We start from the raw sequence: 21,950 nt of genomic DNA on the forward strand, positions 1-21,950 counted from the left end.
AGGGTTTGGTTGCCGGCCACGGCCTTATACTCTCCCGTCCTTCCTCCCTCCCTCCCCCAAGCTTACCTTGTGTCTTAAGTGGATTGGAGTAAATTATGTGTACTTTACTCTATAGAAAAAAATACCAATTTTGCAAAATACATAAACTAGTACTTTATCCTCTGAAAGTACAATCGCCTTTTTATATATATACAAAGCACGAGTTTGAAACTGAACAAAGCTTTCCTATGACTTAAACGATGAATTGAAGTTTGGTGCTGTAGTTTCACAGTTCAACTAAAAAGTTTTGTTTTGAATTCGCAAATACGATTCACAAACCATGCAACTTAGAAGGGAGAAAAAAAGAGAAAAAAAGCAACACCCTGCCGGGATTTGAATCGGCGACTGGTTGAATGGGCACAAGGCTTTAATCCACTGCGCCACGACAAATCATGAACCGCAGCTGGTCTCCAGCAACAGCACTGTTTCGGCTGAGACTGCAATTTCGCCCTATGGGAATAGTGCTTGCTGTGCTTTTGTTTTACGCATTATGCTATTAACTTTGGTCGATATTGATTCCTTATTACCTAGTAAACCTTCTGTAACTCCTTTTCAGCTTTTAACTGAGCTTATACTTTCTACAAGAGTTGCTGGTCGCACCCGAATATGCTGTTTGCAACTCCGGGAAACGAATTGTTGCCAAAGCGAACGGCCGTAAGCCGAAATACGGATCGCATTAGCGCTAGTGCTGAGTTGAATAAACTTCATGGACCTTACTATGTTCATTACACTCTAGCAACTAACCAAACAGAGCCGCGTCGGCGTGCAATTTTTGCTTTTTTATCCGATTTCTGATGACCATTCAGCCAATCGGTATTGTCGGCGTCTTCGGTCAGAGACCCAGTCACACCACGCGGACTTTGCTGCCGTCGGCGTCGTGTGACAAGGCAGCCTGCCAACTCGGAAGTCAGCGTCGCCGTTGTGTCGGCATCCTGTCGGCCTAGCCAACATGCCTTAACGAGAAGGGTGGTAAAAGGATAAAAAAGTAAATATGGATGAACACGATGGCATTAAGCTTGCTGCAGGAAGTGCTAATTAACCAATGGTGCCACCACGGCATGACACTGAGCAGACGACGCTTCTCCTCGCCGGAAGTGAGAGAAAAAGCTGTTTAATTGGAAGAGTTCTGTTTCGTGATGCACATTGGGAGAATTGATGACGTACATGCGGGAGGATGGTGGAGCCCAAAAACACACGGGAAAGGGTGAGAACATGGCAACAAACTTGGCAACGAAAGTGTGAACTTTCAGCTGCACGTAAAGACATTATACTTGGCACAGATGACGATAACCACCCAACCTAATGATTGCACTAGTTCATTCCGTGTGCTCAAAATGCCTTTCAGGACCCCTTTAATATAAGAACCTGGACTCCCTGAGACAGTGCCATAGGAAGTGGGTAGTCAGCTTCGAGGTAGGAAGCCAGAACATCGTATCAGCAATGTTGCTTTAATCAGCACTTTTCACTTTCTGGGCTTTGTCGTGGAATGCCTTGTTCAGTCTCTTGAGAAAATTCCTTGCACTGTCTGCTATGTCTATGGTCAAATTGCAATGTCTATGGTGAACAACAATATTGTAACAAAAAAACAAGCTTTTGGCTGCAGGCTTGGTATGCCAGACATGCACACATGTACATAGAAGTTAATAAAAAAAATTCAGCAAAGAAGTACAAATTTAGCATGTCAAACAAAACTATTCTTGCTTGCACTGAGACGAAAAGGTGAGTGACAAAGTAACCTTTCTGGCCTCCGCACACTGGTGTACGGAGGAGCAATGCTCCTCAATGAGCATATGAATGAAATTTATTGCAGCTAACTTGATCAAATGCTTCTTTTTCAATCATTCTGTTAGATAGAAAATGCTTCTCCTATGTCAACAGTTCGCCCACCATCCATACAACCACAGCATCTCATTCATCTCGTCAGGCACGCCGACGAATCAGCTCCAATTACGCAGAGACAATGGTGCTCCCTTTTGGCCCCTTCTTTGTAAAACAGCCCTCTATGGGGGCCCTCGTGTCCTGTTTTAGCCTATTCAAGGGACTGACCAAGGCTGCTAAGAAACACTGTGAAAAGACATACAGCAGACTACCCCTTACCTGGCCCAGCGGCATGCACCTCAAGCAGTTATCCAGAATGAAGTTGCTCAGCGTCTCAGGCTTGCGTCCACGCAGCCTCGGAGGCGCCCAATTCTTGTACGGCGGCACAACCTGGGAACCACCAAACCCCCCCCCCCCACACACACCGCTGCCATCAGAAAATAGCTGGGCCCAGAATAACCTGCCTCTCTCTCTCTCTCTACAAACTTTTGCCTTGGGTCCAGGGGGAGGCAACAATCACCCTCCTCAGCTTCTGAACACCCCAAGCAGCAAGAGAACATACTCACAAACCACATATACTATGTAAAATTACATAGCACAGAAATGCTAGAAAGGAAAGAGTATTTAAGAAAGAAACTCTGCCAGGGAGTGCACAAATAGGATGCAGAAGTCACTTGGGGACAAAATTAAAGGGAAAAAGATGCAGAAACAAGCTATAGTATGGCTGGAAAAAAAAAAAAAAGCGGCACAAAATCCCCGGATGCGAAGAGGGAAGGGAGCAAAACCTGTTTGCACAACTACATCACCACATTGCTATCCATATGAACACTCAAGGACCACCCAAAAGATCCGAAGCTCATTTTTTACTTTACATTAGAAGTGGCGTTAAGCAACACAGGTACCAAAGCTCTGCATAAATGCTATCATGGAAATAATACACATGTATTATCATCAAAAAAGCAAGTTTTTTTAAATAGGTTTGCACGAAGTCAATCGCACATATGCACACTGACAATTAGGCTAGGTAGTACAGAATTGCATGGGAAAAACAAAATGACTTTTTTACCCTACCCGTACAGACAAAAGTTGGAGTCACAAAATCTCAAGAACCCCACTTTCTTTTCTCCAACAAAACACAATGCAGCATAATGCATTAACATGTATAGTTTCTATTGATGCAGCTTTTCTGTTCTCTTCTTTTCTACACTACCTACTTTTTCTTCGCTGTTGTGACACCATAATTTTAGCAAGTACCTTTCCTTTGGTGCCTTAACTGCACACTGCACAACGCTACATCTTATTAGAGACACTTTGTTGGAACTGTCAACACAGGTTGATATGCATTGCAGTTTAAAGTTTAGTGCCATTCTGTAAAAACAAGCAATTAAATTGCAGCACAACGGCATGATACCTGCTATCCCAAACAAATGTTACAAAAAGAGTTAGTTGTAATCTGACTTAGTTCAAGAATTTAATAAGTATTCACTGAAATACCTGAAGGAAAAAGATGTTCCAACATATACATGAAGAAAGGCTGCTACTTGAAAGTTATTTCAGTTTTAAAAAGTTCTCTACAAAGCAAGAGGTCGTGTACCAGTGCAATACTGAAAATATAGTGACTTGGAACCTCAGTGTCACCGTCATTTAGTTGCATGCACGTATTTGAGGACTTGCCTCGTGTTAGTGAAACACTGACAGGGAGCCACAACTTCATATATTGCCCAAATAAACTTGGATTTCATAACGAATCTAAGCATTCTCAACTGGGAAAAATGACAGCATTTGTTCAACTATTTAAAAAATAGATCAGAAGAAATGAGTGACATCTTGAACAAGGCGTTCTCCCCAGACAGCTGTTTCAGGATGAGCATTCAGCCCTCCGAAACAGTAATTGCTCACTACACTGAGCACAGTCATAGGCTTATTATACACATAATTATGTTTTTGCTATGAATGACTGCTGCACTTTCTCAGGTTCTGAAAGTATTTTTCTTTGCAAACTGCCCAAAACTAGAAGTAGACACAGAATGTAAACTTGATGGAAGGATGAAATAAGTAAATTCGAAGGCAAATGCTCTTGTTTTGCTCTGGCAGCACAAAATAGGAGCAGTTGGAGGTCTATTGGAGAAGCCTTTGTCCTGCAGTGGTCTAGGCGAATTATGATGAAGATGGTGATGATACAGATAAGCAGCAGCTTCATGCACTTCAGGTTGAGATAACCGGACTAGCTGTTAACAAATCCAACTATCTCACCAAGCAGTTCTTGTAGTACTAGAGCAGCTCTGCCGATAAATGTGGCCCAGGATGTACGACTGAAGCGTGAATTTACCAAGAAACCAGATTTTGAAAATTACCAAATGTACAGTGTGGTCCACTCTTAAAAGGAGCACTGACACGAAAATTTTATGTTACACTTTTATTGCTTTTATCGATGCTAAATGGTCTGGAGAACCTGAAACAGCACTTCAAATATTTCAGCGCGCGATAGTTACATTGAACGGCCTGAAATCGTTTGTTTCAAATTCCCGCGCTTTCATCCCGAATGGCGCATATGACCGAATCCCGGCCTGACCTCACCGCTTTGTGTGGACGTCACCGGTGCCCGCTTGCCGCTCGTGGGGCCGCGCGCGTGAAGTGACATCAAGAGTTTTTGACGAGCACTGTCATGTCACTTTTTTTGGCTTCACGGGGTGATGTCACGCTGATGTCCATTTGCTGAGTGCCGCTCCGCGCGCTGCTCTGTCGGTGCGATGAACGAGATTCAATTGAACTATGTTCTTCGCATCGCAGGCCGCTCATATTTCAGCGGGTATTCTGTTGAGCGAAGGAAGCGAACTGTGCAACAATATTAACGCTAAAAATTGGTGTCAGTGCACCTTTAAAGGGGAATGGCGAGCGCGTGGACGCAGCTCTCTGCGAAGTGCTGAGAAGTGGCGAGAATCGGAAGCAGTTGGCACATGTGCGCTGGCCTCAGGAGGAGGGGCAACCACCTGTCTGCTATGGCACGCTCCTTCCGCAGAGCTGACGAGAGCCGGAAAATGCTGCTGTCGAAGGCTGCGTTAAACAAAAAGCCAGCCCATGCTCTCGCTCGAACATGAGCACGCTTCGTTCATACACACACGCGTGTGCGTCTATATCTCTCCCTTTCTGTCCGTGCTCGAGCTGCGCTGTCGCCCCCTAATTATGTTCAACCAACAAGCAAGACCCCAAAGATTGCCCACCCCCTAAAATCGATGGCTTTAGCGCTGATGAGTGAACAAAACAACTATCCAATAATTTGTCCTTTCTGCACTTGACCCGAAAGTTTGCACATTTCGTATTTTTTCTTTATACCTCCAGTTTTGGTTGGCGGTGCGGTCACTTTTTTGAAGTTTTTTGCGCCTGACTCAAAAGTTCGCCCATCGCGTGTTTACTTGATATCTCTATTTGGGTGGGCGTTCTTTCAGAACTTTACAGTAGTTCTAAGCTACTTATGCCTGGAACTTTGGGACAAAGTGCACACAACGGGCCAGGCAACTGTGAGTCTGCTTTCTCCTTAGCTATAATCTCGCTGTCAGCTGAGATAAATTTAATTACATTGGCTTTTATGGATACAAATGATTGTATGAATACCCGCATAAGGCTCCTTTTTTAAGCGCAGGCCAGTGACAGGCCTTGGCCATCACACGAAGTTCAACAGTCATTAGCAACAGCAGCCAGGTCTGCACATTCCAAGGCATTTACATATGCCAAGGTGTACCTAAAGAAAAACCCCTTGTATCGTGCACCTGGTCTTCCACACACTTCCATTAAGTCAGGGAACAAAAAGAAAAAGAGGACATTTCTGCGTTGGCACCTAACAAAGTAAAGCCTGCTCACATCTCTGGGCTTTTTGCTCCGAATCTTGGGCACATGAATCGAGTCCACCCCATGACTGTTGGCCCTTATTGCGTGGTCTGTGCTGCTGCTGGCCACGAGGGGGGGCACCCGAAAGACGAGGCCGCGACTTGGCTTCCCACTTGGCGTACACTTCCTGTAGGTTCTGCATCAGCCTTGATGCTATGGCCCTGCAAGAGAAATGCAAGAAAATTTTCCCCAAACTGCACCACTTGGTTCTGCACCAACTGCACCAGGTTTAAAACACGGGGGGCTTCAAAAGTACTTAGAACAAGGGTTTGCAAGGACGTTCAGTGTACCTTTTTTACAAAGCGGCTTCACGGCACCTACTGCGACAGTATTTGGAAGGAGTACTCTACACTCCCACACCGTGAACCAGCTCTGCCTATACAGGAGAAATTTGTTACTGAGATGGTGTTCCAATTTCTTTTGAGCGACCCTGTACGAAAAAATTCCATGGCCAGCCCGAAAGTACTGCAGCTGTAGCAGTGTGGTGCAATTCACAATGGCTGACTACGGTGGACTCCAAAAAGCAGCTTCAATACAAACAACTCCCAAGCTTCCCCCCACAAAGTTCCAGGAAAGGTCTGCTCAGAGGCCAGTGAAATTCAGCAAGCCTCGAAAAGGGAAAAAAAAAAAAAAAAAAAATGAATGTTGATGGCGTCGGTTGATATCCACTAAACTGCCATCACCAACCTTGGTCCTTGCAAGCGAATTGCAACCAGAGATGTGTGCTGACATTTTTCTCACTGCTAGGCAGGATCATGGCTACAGACCACGAGATAGGATGCAGTTTCTGTAGCACAGCCCCCCCCCCGCCTCCCTGACAATGCTAAAGGAAGCGCAAGATAGAAAACATGGAATGCCTGCTCATAAGAAAGCAGATTTGTGAAATATAAAATGAAAAACTAACACCCTCCCTAAGCAAAAGTTAGAAGAACAGACAGCTAGGTGACCCCAAGCAACACACCATTGTACTCTGTTTTACCCTATGCACCGACTCCACACCAACAAATCAGAGATAAATTGATGTGGCTAAAAAATGGAGCAATATTCTTTTGAGCAATAACCTGCTCAATTTGGCCCTGCAGACTTTCCAGTGTGTCACTGTAGCCAACACCAACGAAAGAAACAATTTTGAAGGTACTTCTCCCATTTACAACTCTCGGCATTCCAACAGGATAATTTGGAGATGTTTTCTCAATTTAACCTAGCTGCTAATTGTTCATGGTGTAATTTTGATAGGCCCTTTTTTTCCACATTTTCCTTTTTTGTTCCCCCAAACAGTATTCAAGAACTGTGGCAAAATTCTCGCTGAACTTGTATCAGGCATGTGAGCGAACTCCAGGGGGACAGGCCAAAATCAATCTCATTTGATTTCCCGCCCTGCCCTCTTCCTGTGAACAGAGCCATGGGCAATAAGTGCCACAGAAAGAACTGGGGAAAGAGGTCAATCTTATCTGACGTATGTCTGACAAGAGCTGAGCCCACAACCTGCAGATATCCTGCCCAGCGCTCCACCTATTTGCGCAACAAGGATCCAAATACTGCGGCTTTGGGTCCCATTAGGAGCACTGCTCTTTTAGGTTTTCTTCCCAAACTCCTGTGGAAATGTCACCTGTCTTCCCAGAATTTCTCACAAACATGAAAATGAATTCTGTGGCAGTGAGAACCGAGATAAGCCTCATGCATGGCAGGCAGGTGTGCTAGTCGACCCCACATGTTTCTATGCGCCCAACCTGTGTTGGAGGAATGGCAGATAACTGCCATTCCTCCTGCCATTCCGCTGAAAGGAAAGAAGGTGACTGCTGAGGTGCAAGTTTCGGGAGCAGATCGAGGAAGGACATGCCACACATGCTATTTCTTTCCGACCAGGTCGGCAGGGAAACGAGAGACAAGCGTGCCACTAATACATACCACACAAAACACCAACCGCTTCACCTGCACTGTATTTTGCATTCATCACTGTTGGGCGTCCTTTGTTTAAGCAAATTATGCCCTCTAGGCTCCCGGATTTGATGTTCCCGTTGCCTCGTCAAGATGATGATCTGTTGGCAATTGGGCGCCTTTTTCTACTAGAAAAAAGCGCACCGTCCGAGCACCCGCACAGCGGTGCACGCAAAAAGAGGATAACGGCAGCAGGAGGATAACGCGTGAGCCGCACGTGAATGTGAACGCCCGGCCACCTCGGGCCATTCATGTCAAGGCCACGGCGCGGCCAACCAGACCGGGACGGCGGCTAGTAAGAGGGGGACCCCCGAAGAGGAGCCCCGGAGGGGGAAGCGGGCTGGCCCCCTTTGGCGCGCATTCCGAAAAGCGCGAGAAGAGAGATGCGGCGGGAGCGGAATGCGTACGAGGATGTCGCAACGAGGAAAGGTGGCGTAGTACGACACAGCACTGCCACTACGCAAGCGCGCTTCGGCGCACGACACCTCGGGTGAAATGCCTAATGCCGGCCCATTACCACTTGAGGTCGCATAAGCGAGAGAGGGAAGTCCTCGAAAAGCGGACGCTTTCTTTTCCTTCAATGGAGCGGCGATTGTTCTGTCCTCCACAACGACAAGGCTGGCGCAGACCGACCGCGTAATATCCTAAAGGGTCAGTGCACGAACAGACGCCTATAACGAACGTAATAAGCAAACGAGCGACTGCTGTTTCAAAGCAACAATGCATTGTACAAGAACCGGCCACGTTAATTCATCAGCGTTTTAATGCGGCGAAACTTTCTTTTTATTTTTTTTTTAATTCGTAACCCCCTCGGAGCGTTATTGACTTTTCATATTCATTCATCATGACAGGCCCCGGAAGGCCTGACAGGATCGAACGAGGGTATCAACGCTACACCTCAGAGACCAAATATTGCAAGCTAGCTTGTTCCGAAGCAACAAGTGATAAAAGCAATGAAAAAATTCCGATACACGTAAATAAATCGAAGCAGGTTATAATTGACAGCGAGTGCTTGCCGGCGCAATCAGGAAAAAAAAGAATAATGCGTTCTATTTAGAATATCATGCACCACGTTATCCGAAAGCAATCCCATGGCAGCGAAGTTCCATTTGGGCTAGCTGGTTGATTGTTTTTCTTTTGCAAGCCGTTAATAGAAATACGTGCTCACCCGTGACAGCGCCTCGCGTTCGTTCCACAGACAGCTCGCGAGCGCCGGCCGGGCATCGCCGACCTCGCCCGCATTCAATCTCGCTAGCGACGAAACACGTCGCGACGTCAACAAGCGAACCGCGTACGCAGCTCCGTCCATGTTCGCCGGGTAATCGAGCACAAATTTGGCACGCTGAGTTTGGCACGCTGAGTGGGGTCAAGTTACGAGAGGGCAAACCCACACACACACACACACACACATTGCACCTCCCGCAATCCGCCCGCGTCCCGTTTAAAATTTTCACCGTTTCGTTATTTTTTTTTTTTTTTCCTGCGAGACCACGATGGTTACCTGTCCCGTTCACCTACGGAACTCCAGGTGTTTTCCGGCTCCAGCTGAGATTGAACGACCGGCAACATCGCGCACAACTGTCGACGGTCAGACATGCGCGGTGTTCGGGGCCAAAGAAGAACGGCAAGGCACCACGGGAGGCTCTGGCACGAGCGGGGGACGGCTCGCGCCGGGCGCTCACCTGACGGCCAAGTAGACCGACACAAACAGCACGAGGGCAGTGAGCATGTCGCCGGGGGTCTGCCGCTGCTGCTACTCGCGGTCCTGGCAGCGAAAGCAACGGCGGCCGAACGGGACGACAGCGCAGGCGGCGAATCCAGCCGGCACAATCATGCTCTTCACGACGACCAGCGTTGCGATAGCGCGTGGCAGATTACGGCCGGCCCAGAGCGACGATGTTCCATTGCGCGCTCCAGCGTGCCGGAAGCACGCGCGCCAGCAGGGGTTTTGATTGGCCCACTTAGCGGGTAAAGCGGCCGCCCACCGCCAGGGGGAGGGGGGAAAGACGAGGGGAAAACGTCAAAACAGACGCACCTCCTGCGGGTCGGATCGCATCAAACAGCTACCAGGCTCCATTTGCTGCTCAAAACGGCGAACGCGGTCGTAAAAATGGCTGCAACGCTAAATAAAGCGTGTACAATAAAATCGGCAGAAAATCGTGCGATACTCCAGAAACGTGCCCTACTTTTTCCATTCCCTACCATTATCTGCTTTAAAAGAAATGACAACAAAGTACGGAAAAACGTTTGGGAGCTAGACATTCTGTCGATGTTTTTTGTAGCACGTAATCCGCGTAGATGAATTAAATTCAGTTCATTATTTTGTTAGCGACATAATAGTCCGTAAACGGGCTAATATTTTACCAACTAAACTAGTTATACGATGGGGTCATAAAAATATAAGTTAATAGCTCCTTTCCTGAGAATTAAAGACGCCGGTTTGCAAACTTTCTTTGCATTAATTATTTTGTTTTAAGTAGTTCAACCAATTGCACACTTTAAAACAATCACCTGGCCTTTCGTAACAAAATCACAACGAAACACCTCCCGCCTTTTGACTCAGTCAAATTCTGCCATCGGATACACACTTCCCACGACCTCGCTTCCCCGTCAATGGACTATACTTTTACGCTAGGGTGGAAAACCGAATATAATTTTTTTTTTTTGATAAACCAGAGTTAACGTAAGTTGCACACATGAGAAACCGGCATAGAATTCGATTTACAGTATCGGACTCAGCGCGGATAGTCGGATTCTTCATGCCACAGAAATATACCGTGAAAAACAAATGCCGCATTGCTTGTCCGCGGTGGGTGCGAGATCGAAGAGCGCCGCTTTCTGTTATCGAATGGATGACCATGGGATGTGTGGAGGGCTTGTTGGAGGAGCTGCGTAAGGTGGGGGATTTCAATGCACCACATCCCGCCTGGGGATATGCAAGGCCCACAAAAAGGGGCCAGACATTATGGGACACCATGCAACAACTAAACCTGACAATTCTGACGGAACATGCCCATCCCACGAGACGAGGTAACAGTGTCCAACGCGACACCACCCCTGACCTTACCATCGTGAAAAATGTCTCCGATGCGCGGTGGACAAATACCCTTGAAGACTTAGGCAGTGACCACTATATAGTGGAAACCGCACTCATTGCGGGGCCGCCAAAGTACAGCGGCCGGGAACAAAAAATTATCGACTGGGATGTTGTCTGTAATATACGGAGGGCAGAGATTTCAAGTCGAAAACTCCGGCATTGAAGATCTGGAAAAATGGGTCGAATGCTTGCAGGAACACGCCACGATGGCTACTCGAATCGTCCCAGAGGAAGCGAACCTAGACAAGGTCGACTCTCTCCTCCTTCACATGTGGGAAGCGAAGAGCAGCCTTAAGAAACGGCTGCACGGGCAGCGACACAACCGGGCCTTACGCCGCCGGATAGCGCGCCTAAACAAGGAGATCGAGAAGCACGCGGCATACCTTACTAACCAACACTGGAATGCACTGTGCGAAAGAATGGACGTACAAATGAATACGCCTAAAACATGGCACACCATCCGCAGCCTTCTGAACCCGGACGGGCGGCGGGTAACCCACCGTAGCAACCTTCCGACCATCCTACATGCCCATCAAAGGGGAGGGATCTACTTTACTGCAGAAACTGCAGGAGCTTTACATACAAGAAGCCCCTCAGGAGTCAGCAGACCCATATGCTAGTAATCCCAATCCCGAAATGGACAGGCCTATTACCAAAGTCGAAATCTGTGAAGCCATTACTAAACTGAACACCCGCTCTGCGCCAGGGCCTGATGGCATCGCCAACAAGCTACTTACCAATCTGGACGACTCATCCATAGAAGACCTCACAGCTTACATGAACAAAGTGTGGGACAACGGCCGTCTGCCTCCTACGTGGAAAAGCGCTCTCATTACGTTTATTCCCAACCCGGCAAGCAACTGAAGCTTGGGAACATTAGGCCCATTTCTTTGACCTCGTGTTTGGGAAAACTGCTCGAACACGTAGTGCTGAACCGCCTGCATCGGCACATGGAAGAATACCAACTCTTCCCCCATACAATGGTGGGCTTCCGGCCATCACTATCAACGCAAGATGTCATGCTCCAGTTACAACATCAAATCATCGATAACTCCGCTGTATTCCCACTAGACACTCGGGCAATCTTGGCCTTAGATCTCACCAAAGCTTTTGATTGCGTGCAACACAGCGCTATTCTCCACAACTTGAGCGACCTCCACGTGGGCAAGAAGGCCTATAACTATATCGCGGATTTCTTAGCGCAACGAACCGCACAACTAACCGTACCAGGCCTCCAGTCGGACCCCATACGCTCGGGCAGCCGCGGAACACCACAGGACTCGGTCTTATCGCCCTTTCTTTTTAATGTGGCAATGATTTTACTACAATAAATTCCGGATGTAAGTCACAGCATTTATGCTGATGACATCACGATTTGGACCGTAGGAAGAAGCGATGGGGATATACAAGAACGCCTGCAAGCAGCCGCTGACACGGTTCAAGAATACGTAACCCAAAGAGGCCTCGCATGTTCACCACAAAAATCGGAAGTCCTCTTCTACAATCCAGCTAGGCCCGGCAGGAGACAAAGACATGACCCCAACATAGAAATCCTGCTGCAGGGCAGCCCAATACCCAGAACTGAAAGCGTACGAATTCTAGGGCTTAGAATACATGAGAAAGGAACCAACACGGTTACCATACAGGGCCAGCACAACGCAGCTGTACAAATTGGTACACTCATCGCCCGGATAGCCAGTAAACACCATGGCCTCAAGGAGCATAATCTCCTTCGGTTAGTTCAACCCTTTATCATCAGCAAAATAACTTACGTTACTCCGTATCTGAAGCTCCAGAAAACAGAGAAAGAGAAAACAGACCGAATTATTCGCAAAGCCACCAAGGCGGCTGTAGGCATTCCAATGGCTGCCTCCACAGAAAATTACTGGAGATGGGCATTCACAACACGTTGGATGAACTTATAGAAGCACAACGCATTGCCCGATACAACAGGCTGGCGGGGACCCCAACTGGGCGGGCCATTCTGGAGTCGCTGCACATACCTTTCGCGGACCAGAATGGAACCGAAGACCTAATAGATAAAATAGGTGTGGCCCCACTGCCTAGAAACATGCATCCGGAGTACCATCAAGACCGACGGCTTGCAGTACAGTACAAGCAGTACAGTTCAAACCCAGCGGTATGCTACGTCGACACGGCGAACTACCCTGGCCAACGTGCGGTAGTGGCCGTGGTGGTAAATCAGCAGGGAAATGCAACCTCATCTTGCTCAACCCTACGTCCAACCCAAAAACGGGTGAAGAGGTGGCCATATATAGCTACTAGCCATGCAGGCTACTACCATCATCTCGGACTCCAAGGCCGCCCTGCGCAACTATGCGCACGGTAGGATCTCCACCACAGCCGCCAAAATCCTTAAAGGGGTACTGACACAAAATTTTGAAGGCGAGATAACTTCGGAGATAGATTGGTGGGAACACATATACATCATCTGCAAAGTATCAGCGGCGAATACAGCCTAGAACATATTTAAAATCAATTTTGAAGTGTGCGAAACGCAACCGAGCAGCCAGCAGAGGACCACGCGCAATTGTAAATAAACAACATCCAAACACGTCACGAGTTTGTGTTTGCCGCTTCCGTATTGCCAGCGTTTTTTGCCGGCTCGCCCGGCTCGCCGCTCCAATCGGAGGGCCGGAGGGCGGAGCTTCTGCTCTCGAGAACGAACGACCCGATCGTTGGCGGCGGAGGCGCCGTGATTTCGTCAGCTAATCGGGCAGCTGGCCGCGACCAAAGTTCTACAGCGATTCCACGCACTCTGTTTCTATTACTGTTTATTACCATTGGATGCGAAAACGCGCCGGAGGCACGAAAAGCTCACTGAGCTAGCCGCACGGTCGCTGTGCAGGCGGCGGCCACGGCCGCGATGTGGCCCAGGCCGGCGCAGGTAGCTCGAGTGATAGCTTGTTACCGCTGCACGAAATTGTCCCCAAGTCCCGACCATGGTGGCTTTCATGAGAAAGGAGTTAATGATGCGATGGCGGGTTGCATTAAAAATTGTCATCTGTACCGCTTACGAGAACGGCACTCGAATATCCGCCGCAGTGCTGAGCCGAACACATCTGTAGGCGGACCTGTAGGCAGACCGGCCGGCTGCTCCCAGCGCGCGTTCTTTAGTTCTTTAGCCGCGTCGTTCTTTAGCCGCGGTAGCATTTGCACTCGCAGCGGCTGCGTCACATCCACGGTCGCTTTTTAATTAAGCGCCTCACGAGATCAGTACGTGGGGGCATTCGCAGAAACTGCCGTCGATGCGGATTCGACAGTGCTACGGCGGCTCTGCTCTGTGATATCCCTCCGACGGTCACGTGGTCAGCTTTGTTCACACAAAATCCACAAAATCCATCGTTTCGCGGCACTCGCTGAAACCGAAACTGCGACTGGCCGCATTGAAAATGCCTCTAATTAAACAACCGTCGCACGCCGAAGCAAATGAGGTTTCTACAGGTTATAAGTAGGTCACTAGCTACTTATCGCAACAAAAAAAACAAGATGCAAAATTTTTGTGTCAGTGCCCCTTTAAGAACAGCGCGACCCCAGTTTCAAGGCACATTCGCCTGGTATGGACGCCAGCTCACTCGTCTCTCCCGGGGAACGAGATGGCACATGAAGCAGCCCGAGGATACACGAACCAGGTTGACTTCGAATCCGACAACGTGCCGTCTGTGACGGGGGGGGGGGGGGGGGGGGGGGGGGGGGGGGGGAGAGAGAGAGACTGGCCACTTACCGAGAGATTACTCAACACTATAGGCTGAGCCGACTGAAATTTCCTGCTGCCAACACTGCGCTAAACAAATGGCAAACCGTTGCTTGGCGCAGGTTGCAATCAAATACGTTCCCTTACCCCGCCCTGTGTCACCGCAGCTATCCGGATAGGTACACGGACAGATGCAAGTGGTGCAACATTGCAGCAGCCATACAACGTATGGTCAGGCAATGCCCCAATAGACCACGGGCCTTTCAACAAGTAATACATATAAGAGAGAGAGAGAGAGAGAGAAGTTGTGGTTTTTTGGCACAGCAACCTTTCGGTTATAATGCGCCAGACGCAGGGTAGAATAGTTATGCAACGGTTAAACGATGTTATTCAAGGTGTTGTGAAGATTAAAAACATTTTAAAAGGACTCAAAGATGCACATAGCTAAAACCGGTGTAGAAGGCCGGTGTCCTCAAAAAATTTGAAAACGTTACTAAAATCCACCAACGGTTCATCACTAAGTAAAAGCGCAGGGTGTAAAGGGATGCAAAAGGTGTATAATGCTTTGAAATGTCTGATGCGTGCTGCTTCAAGGTGTGGGCAGCTTATTAAAACATGGAGTACAGTAAGAGGATCTCCACAGTGGTCACACACGGGTTTCTGTTCTTTCTGGATCAGGAAGCCGTGTGTGAGCACAGTGTGACCTATTCGCAGTCGGCATAAAATAACCTCATAAAAACGATTTCTGTGTCTGCAACTTTTCCATTCAGATAAGTATGGTTTCACTAGGTGCAACTTATTTTCAGTCTGTCTGTCCCATTCAGTTTGCCAGTACATTGTAATGGACTTTCGTATGGTGTTCCGAAGGTCCTGGTAAGGAACCTTGGACTTCGTTATTGCACAATGCTTAGTATCGTATGCTGCTCTATCGACAGTTTCATTTTCTGGAATGCCAATGTGGCTTGGTATCCAACAAAAGACGACACTAACCCCTGCCGATGTAAGGCGGCACAGTCGATTTTTTAGCATACCTACAGCCGCATTTTTTGAAGGGACAAGGGAGGTCAAAGCACGTATGGCGCTTAAGGAATCTGTAAAAATTGCCACTTTTTGTGGTCCATTTGCTATTACGTCTTCAATAGCTGAGGTTATACCAAAAACCTCTGCAGTGAAGACACTGCCCTCATCAGCTATCCTCTCAGCTACAGTAACTGCCGATGAGTTTACAAAAGCATAACCAGTATGACCAGCAGTTTTTGAACCATCAGTAAAGTAGTGGCAATAGCTACTGTATTTATCCTTAAAGGAGCCATTAAGAGAAAATACAACTTGGTTTAACTTGAGAGAACTAGGATTCAGTATCTCACTCAGCTCCATTACAGCCCCGAAAGATGTTTTTTAACGAAAAAAAAAGCAAGAAGTATTTAAAAACTTTCAAATTTTGCGCCACAGTGACGTGTTATGAGCAAGAATGACGTCATACGGGCCAACAATAAAACGTAATTTTCAGTGCGTTAACTGCACGTTAGCATTCAACTGATGCGGTCAAATGAAACTAGAGGCCCCATTACAGACGTTCAGTCATGTGTCGTCGCGACAGGTCAGTTAGGCGGCCGCCAATCGCACAAACAAGGTTCCGTGACGTCATAGAAAAGTTGCGGGAAATTGGCTAAGGGGTCGCTACTGCTTCACACGTTTTCTTTATTATCTCCGTTATTTGTTCGAAGATTGCGATGATATTGGTATCATTGTTATCGGGACTAAGCAGTCTTTCTAATAAACCCAACTTGTATTTTGTCTTCATGGCTCCTTTAAGAGCAAGAAATTCTTGGCGCGAAAACTGACGGGGAAAAGCTTTCTTGTCGTATTTTAACAGCGACAGGTCACATTTGACAGCACTATAGTCCCAAGGGGCTAAAGCATCCGAGAAACTCAGAAGAGTTGGCGGGCATATCTTGAAAGAATACAGAGTCATGTGTTCCTCCAAACAGAGGGCAAGAGGGCGGACCGCTCTTGGTTTGTTCTCATAGAGGTTCTTGTACTTATTTTCAAACAATTCTCCGGCACAAGGATGGTCATTTATGCATGCTATTTTGGCTGCATATACTCCACTTAGGTACGCTCGACGGTACTGCAGAGGCCACTCATTGCACTAAACGTAAAGACTATCAACAGGGGAGGTACGATATGCACCTGAGGCAAGTCTGAGGCCCAAGTTGTGCACTGGATCGAGTGAGGTGAGAACAGATTGGCGAGCTGACCCATAAACAATACAGCCATAATCAAGACGAGACCGTACAAGTGAGCCATAAATTCTGAGCAAACATGCGCGGTCGGCCCCCCATGACTTGTGCGACAAAATTTTCAATATGTTAAGTGTCCTCATGCAGGTCATTTTGAGTGTCTTTATGTGAGCCCCAAACGTTAATTTGGAGTCATAAATGATGCCCAAGTATTTGTGCTCACTGTGTACTGGAACGAGCATATCCCTGATTTTTATTTCAGGCTTGGCATGAATACCTCGTTTCCGCGTGAAACACACACATGCACACTTCTCAGGAGAAAAGCGAAAACCGTTTTCATCTGCCCATCTATGCAACCGATTGACCGTAGTCTGGATTTGTCTTTCATAGACTGATTGGTTACATGACGAAAAGGCAATCTGCAGGTCATCGACGTAAAGGGAGTACATAACCGGTCGAGGAATAACCTTTGCCAAGGAATTTATTTTAATGGCGAAGAGTGTCACACTTAGCACACTGCCCTGAGGTACTCCATTTTCCTGGCTAAAAGAACGGGAGACTGCATTGCCCAGTCTCACAGTAAAGGTTCGTTCTTGAAGAAAATCTTGTACACATGAAAACATTCGCCCTCTGATTCCCATTGCTGCCATATCCTGCAGAATTCCATACCGCCAAGTGGTATCATAAGCCTTAGCCATATCAAAAAAGACAGCAAGGCAAAACTGGTTGTTAACGAAAGCATCTCGTGTCATTGTTTCAAGCCGAACAAGGTGGTCGGTTGTAGACCGAAACTGCCGAAAACCACATTGAAACCTATCTAAGTAACCTGAACGTTCGAGAACAAAGACCAATCTAAAATTGACTATCCGCTCAAATGTCTTGCACAGACAACTGGTCAACGTTATGGGTCGGTAGCTTGATGGACAGTCGGGTGGCTTGCCATCTTTCAGTAACGGAATTACGACAGCCTTTTTCCATGCTTTGGGCAGCCTACCCGTTTCCCAGATTTTATTAAAGAACTTCAGAAGCACTTCTAAGCAGCTATCATTTAGGTGTTGTAGAAAAGCGTAGTGAATGAGGTCAAGGCCAACAGAAGTAGCCTTGCACTGAGCTAGTGCTTTTTTAAGTTCGTACAATGTAAATTCTTGGTTATAGTCTTCAGTGTTGTTGCTAGTATTTTTAATTCTGAGCTTTTCAGCACTAGCCTTATGTCTCATGAACTCTTGTGTGTAATTTGTATCGCTAGAAACATCTGAAAAGCGGGCACCTAAAACATCCGCTTGCGTTTGCAACAAATCGTTCCCACCGTCGGTAGAAAAAAGTGGTACCGTAAACCGTCTGTAGATGCCTCTGACTTTGCGTACATGGTCCCAGACTTTTTTTGCGGGAGTGGTAGTGTTAATTGTGCTTACAAAGTTTTGCCACGAGTTTCTTTTTGCTTCTTTTCTGATTTTTCTGGCAGCAGCTCGGGCAGCCTTAAAGCTCAGGCAGTTGTCCGTGGTGGGGTACCGTCTGAACACACCCCAGGCCTTGTTTTGCTTTTTCCGGGTTTCGCGACAGGCATCATTCCACCACGGCTTTGGCTGCTTAGGGATTCGGCCAGATGATTGTGGGACGGCTACTTTAGCAGCTTTGACAAGTTCCTCGCTAATGTAGGCATTTGCTTCATCTATGGACATACTGCTCATGTCAACTCCCTCAAAACTGACCAGATCCTTAAATTTTCCCCAGTCTGCTCTCTCGAGCCTCCATCGGGGTGGACAGTTTTTGAGGGCTGGAAGAGGCTGCACGTCTCGCAACAAAGCGGGAAAGTGGTCACTTCCGTGTAGATCGTTCACTACACTCCACTCAAAGTCCATCTCGAGCTCTGGCGACCCAACACAAAGGTCTAGCGCAGAAAAGTTTCCCGTACCCGCAGAAAAATATGTCTTGTCTCCATTATTGAACACAAAAAGGTTGTTATTAGTCAACCACTGTTCGATTTGTTTTCCCCGACTGTCGATTTTGTCACCTCCCCATAGGCAGTGATGGGCTATTAAAGTCCCCCATAATAACAAATGGTGCAGGCAGTTGCTCATCAATAAGGTCATTAAGTTCCTGTAATGACACATTATCAGATGGTGGCAGATAAAGTGAGACAACAGTGACCAGTTTGTTGACATAAACTTGTGCTGCAACGGCCTCCAGTGTAGTGTCAAGTTGTATTGACTTTAGAATTGTGCCCTGTGCCACAACCAAAGCCACACCCCCTGAAGCGCGGGTGCTGTCTTCTCTGTCCTTTCTGAGGAGGTGATAACTGCGGAGAATTTTATCATGTCTTTTTGTTAAATTTGTCTCCTGCAACGCCACCACTTGGGGCTCATATTCATCTATCAACTTGTGTATGTCGTCAATGTTGTGAATTAAACCTCTACAGTTCCAGTGGATGAAGGGAACCGGCATTTTAGTTTTTTGGATGAGGTACAATTAAACTTTTTTTTTCTACTTTTTGTCAGGTGGTTTCCTTGCAAGAGGTTCACTCCTTGCAGGGGTCTTGGATGCGTTCTTCCCAGTACCTTTAGAAGGCACGGGTAGGAGAGATGTTGAGTGTCTTCCAGTGCCCCTTTGGGGCCCTGAAAGGGACGAGGTGGAGGGAACAGCCTCCATGGCCTCCTCAGCCGGAGCAAAGAGGGCCGGTGGTTGCACAGCCTCGGGGGCCGGAGCGCGTGCAGTCGGCTGTGGCTGTGCTGGCTGCTGCACGGGGGGAGACTGGGCAAGGGCCAGGTCAGCAGAGCTAAACTGCGTCCCTACCGATGCCCGAGGCGGCCCGGCCCCCCGGCGCGCCACCTCGGCGAAAGTGCCTTTTTGCACAAACGAGAAGCGTCTTCGCGCTTCTTGAATTGACAGACCTTCTTTTACACCTTGATAGACATTATTTCTTTTTCATTTTGAAATTTCTGGCATTTCCGTGAGTACGCAGGGTGTGGCCCTGCACAATTGACACACTTTGCTTCCTGCGCTGCGCAGGAGTTCGCGTGATGATCAGTACTCGCGCACTTGGCGCACGTCTCTTTGCCCCGACAGCTCTGCAGTGTGACCAAACCTCTGGCACTTAAAGGGAAGGTGAAGCGGTTTTAGAATTAAAAGAAAAGTTCACTAGCAGCAAGTACACATTGAATAGTTCATATGTACGAAATATTTTCGCAATACATGCAATAGAAGCGGCGCAATGAGCAAACAAAAGTGGCCCGATGCTCCGCCCCCATCTCGCCGCGCGATGCCGGAAGACCGAAGAGCGCGGGCGAAAACCGGCTGAAAAACGTCATACCTGGACTTCCGGCCGGATCGGCCGCCTCGGCCATGCTCTTTTCGCCGTGTTTCCTTGTGAATGATACCTGTTGTTGTGGTTGATAGCACTCATTTGTACAATTTTCGTGTTCAAAAAGTATGCACGAACGCCAAACGAGGCATACGTTATCATGCCGTATTCCTAAGCAGAATAATGGCACGCCGGGATGCTTGATAACATACGGAAGCGACAGCCGAGGTGGCTGTGCTTGATGACAGAAAATATACTACACTACGTTGAATACTTTGTAAACCGCTCCAATGCGTTTTTTTTGTTTTTGTTTTTTTTTTTTTTGATGCGACGGACGTGCATGTTCACATTAGATTCTAGATTTAGGAAGGATGTGGAATACTGCTGTACTTTGGCCGGGGATGTTTCGTTCCATTACAGAAACCAAGTCACATTTGTTCAGGAAATACTTGTTTCGTTAAACGCGTCGGTTTTCTTTCCCTATGGGCTCAGGACAGTGCTAAAAAAAACAATTTTTTGGCGAAACTAAAACAAGGGGCCAATCCTGATAGAAGTTCTGTCCCGGCTAAGAGGTAAACAGTATTCCTACAAAGTAAAAGAACCAAGACAACCAGATTACTTATTTTGCAAGTATACATGCCACGATAAGGTGATGTTTGTCTTGAATTTAAAAAAAACACCACTCCAAACCACCACCGTGCCATAATTTGTGTTGACTGTCGACCTAATATTTTGCCCAAGATTCCGTCTGGCTGCATATTATAACCTGGCAAGCACTTGTTGTCACTGAACCTCAAGTGTGCTCCAGTGATAGTCGGTGATATATATAATGATGATACTAAAAAAAATTAGGAGCGAAGAGTAAATATACGGCCTCTATCCGACTAGCGCGGTAAATGGTTAAATCTAGAAATGCTGAAACAGGCCAACGATTCATTATCACAAACCTTCGTTGATTGTTACCTAAAGTAACGTAACTACAACGTAACTGCCTTGTCCGACTGGTCTGTTAACTATAACGAGGTGGCCGTAATATTGTAGCAGAATGCGCAATGCACAAGCAAAAATCAAGCCCTACTACAGCCAATAATGCTGAGCAGGCACTGGTATGCTGCAGTGTTTTCAGAATAAATGCATGTGAAGCAGTAAGACGCCACTCATCGAATTGCAGCTAGCAATCGCGGAGGCGCCGTAGTGCCGCTGCCGAAATGGCGCGCGCGTGTGGGTCTGTGTACGGGGATGAGTAACGGGGCTGGGGTGGGCGACAACGAACAAAGTAAATGCGGAAGCAGAGTCTGCTTGTTGGTTTATGCGTGTACCGGCAAGATGTGTCTCGCATATACGTTTACAGCGCATGAACGCTATTTTTTCGCGCAGTGCACGTACGTGCTTTTCGCTGGTAGATTATTTATAAAACGTCCATTAATCTTCGGCATAAATGGTTTTGTGTATAATAAGAAACAGTTAAGGCAGTACCTTAACATAAGGTATAAAATCCCCCTATGCTGGTTGCCTAATTCAAAAATACTTTGATGGAACCCACTAGTCGACGTCACAGTCACTGCTTTGGGGTTCTCTGTCGTGTAAAGCAAATTTAAGCTCCAAGATAATTGAACCAACAGCACGGGAAATTATAAAACAAACTTCCAGGCATGTGCGAAAATTAAACTGCAAGTTTAATTGCCGCAAAGGCAACCGTGCGATCGTTCGCAATGCTCCCGACAACCCGCGCGGCTGAAGGGTGTCCTCCTTTGACGTCATGACGGGCGCAACCAATCAGGGGCGTCAAAAGACGAAAAGCGCGCGTCTTTCAAACGGGGCCGCGTTTTTGCAAGATAAATGCCACTCGGACTCATATACGATAAATTTCAATGTGATATTCGGAATCAGCGCGCAAGAAACTATATAACTGTTAAT

General features: G+C 47.3%; 1 protein-coding gene across 1 annotated transcript in view; it reads right to left on the reverse strand.

Moving 5' to 3' along the window:
• Mino (glycerol-3-phosphate acyltransferase mino) overlaps positions 1-21,950 on the reverse strand; it is a 100,031-nt gene that overhangs the window by 33,793 nt on the left and 44,288 nt on the right. The window contains exons 2-3 of the mRNA XM_077687877.1: positions 5,716-5,903; positions 2,137-2,247 (exon numbers count right to left, since the gene is read on the reverse strand). Coding sequence (XP_077544003.1) covers positions 2,137-2,151 — 15 coding nt within the window. The 5' untranslated portion in view covers positions 2,152-2,247; positions 5,716-5,903. The remainder of the gene's footprint in view (positions 1-2,136; positions 2,248-5,715; positions 5,904-21,950) is intronic.

This window comes from Haemaphysalis longicornis, unplaced genomic scaffold (genome assembly GCF_048455015.1).
Source record: "Haemaphysalis longicornis isolate Haplotype H1 unplaced genomic scaffold, Haemaphysalis longicornis Haplotype H1 scaffold_1, whole genome shotgun sequence".
Taxonomy (NCBI): domain Eukaryota; kingdom Metazoa; phylum Arthropoda; class Arachnida; order Ixodida; family Ixodidae; genus Haemaphysalis; species Haemaphysalis longicornis.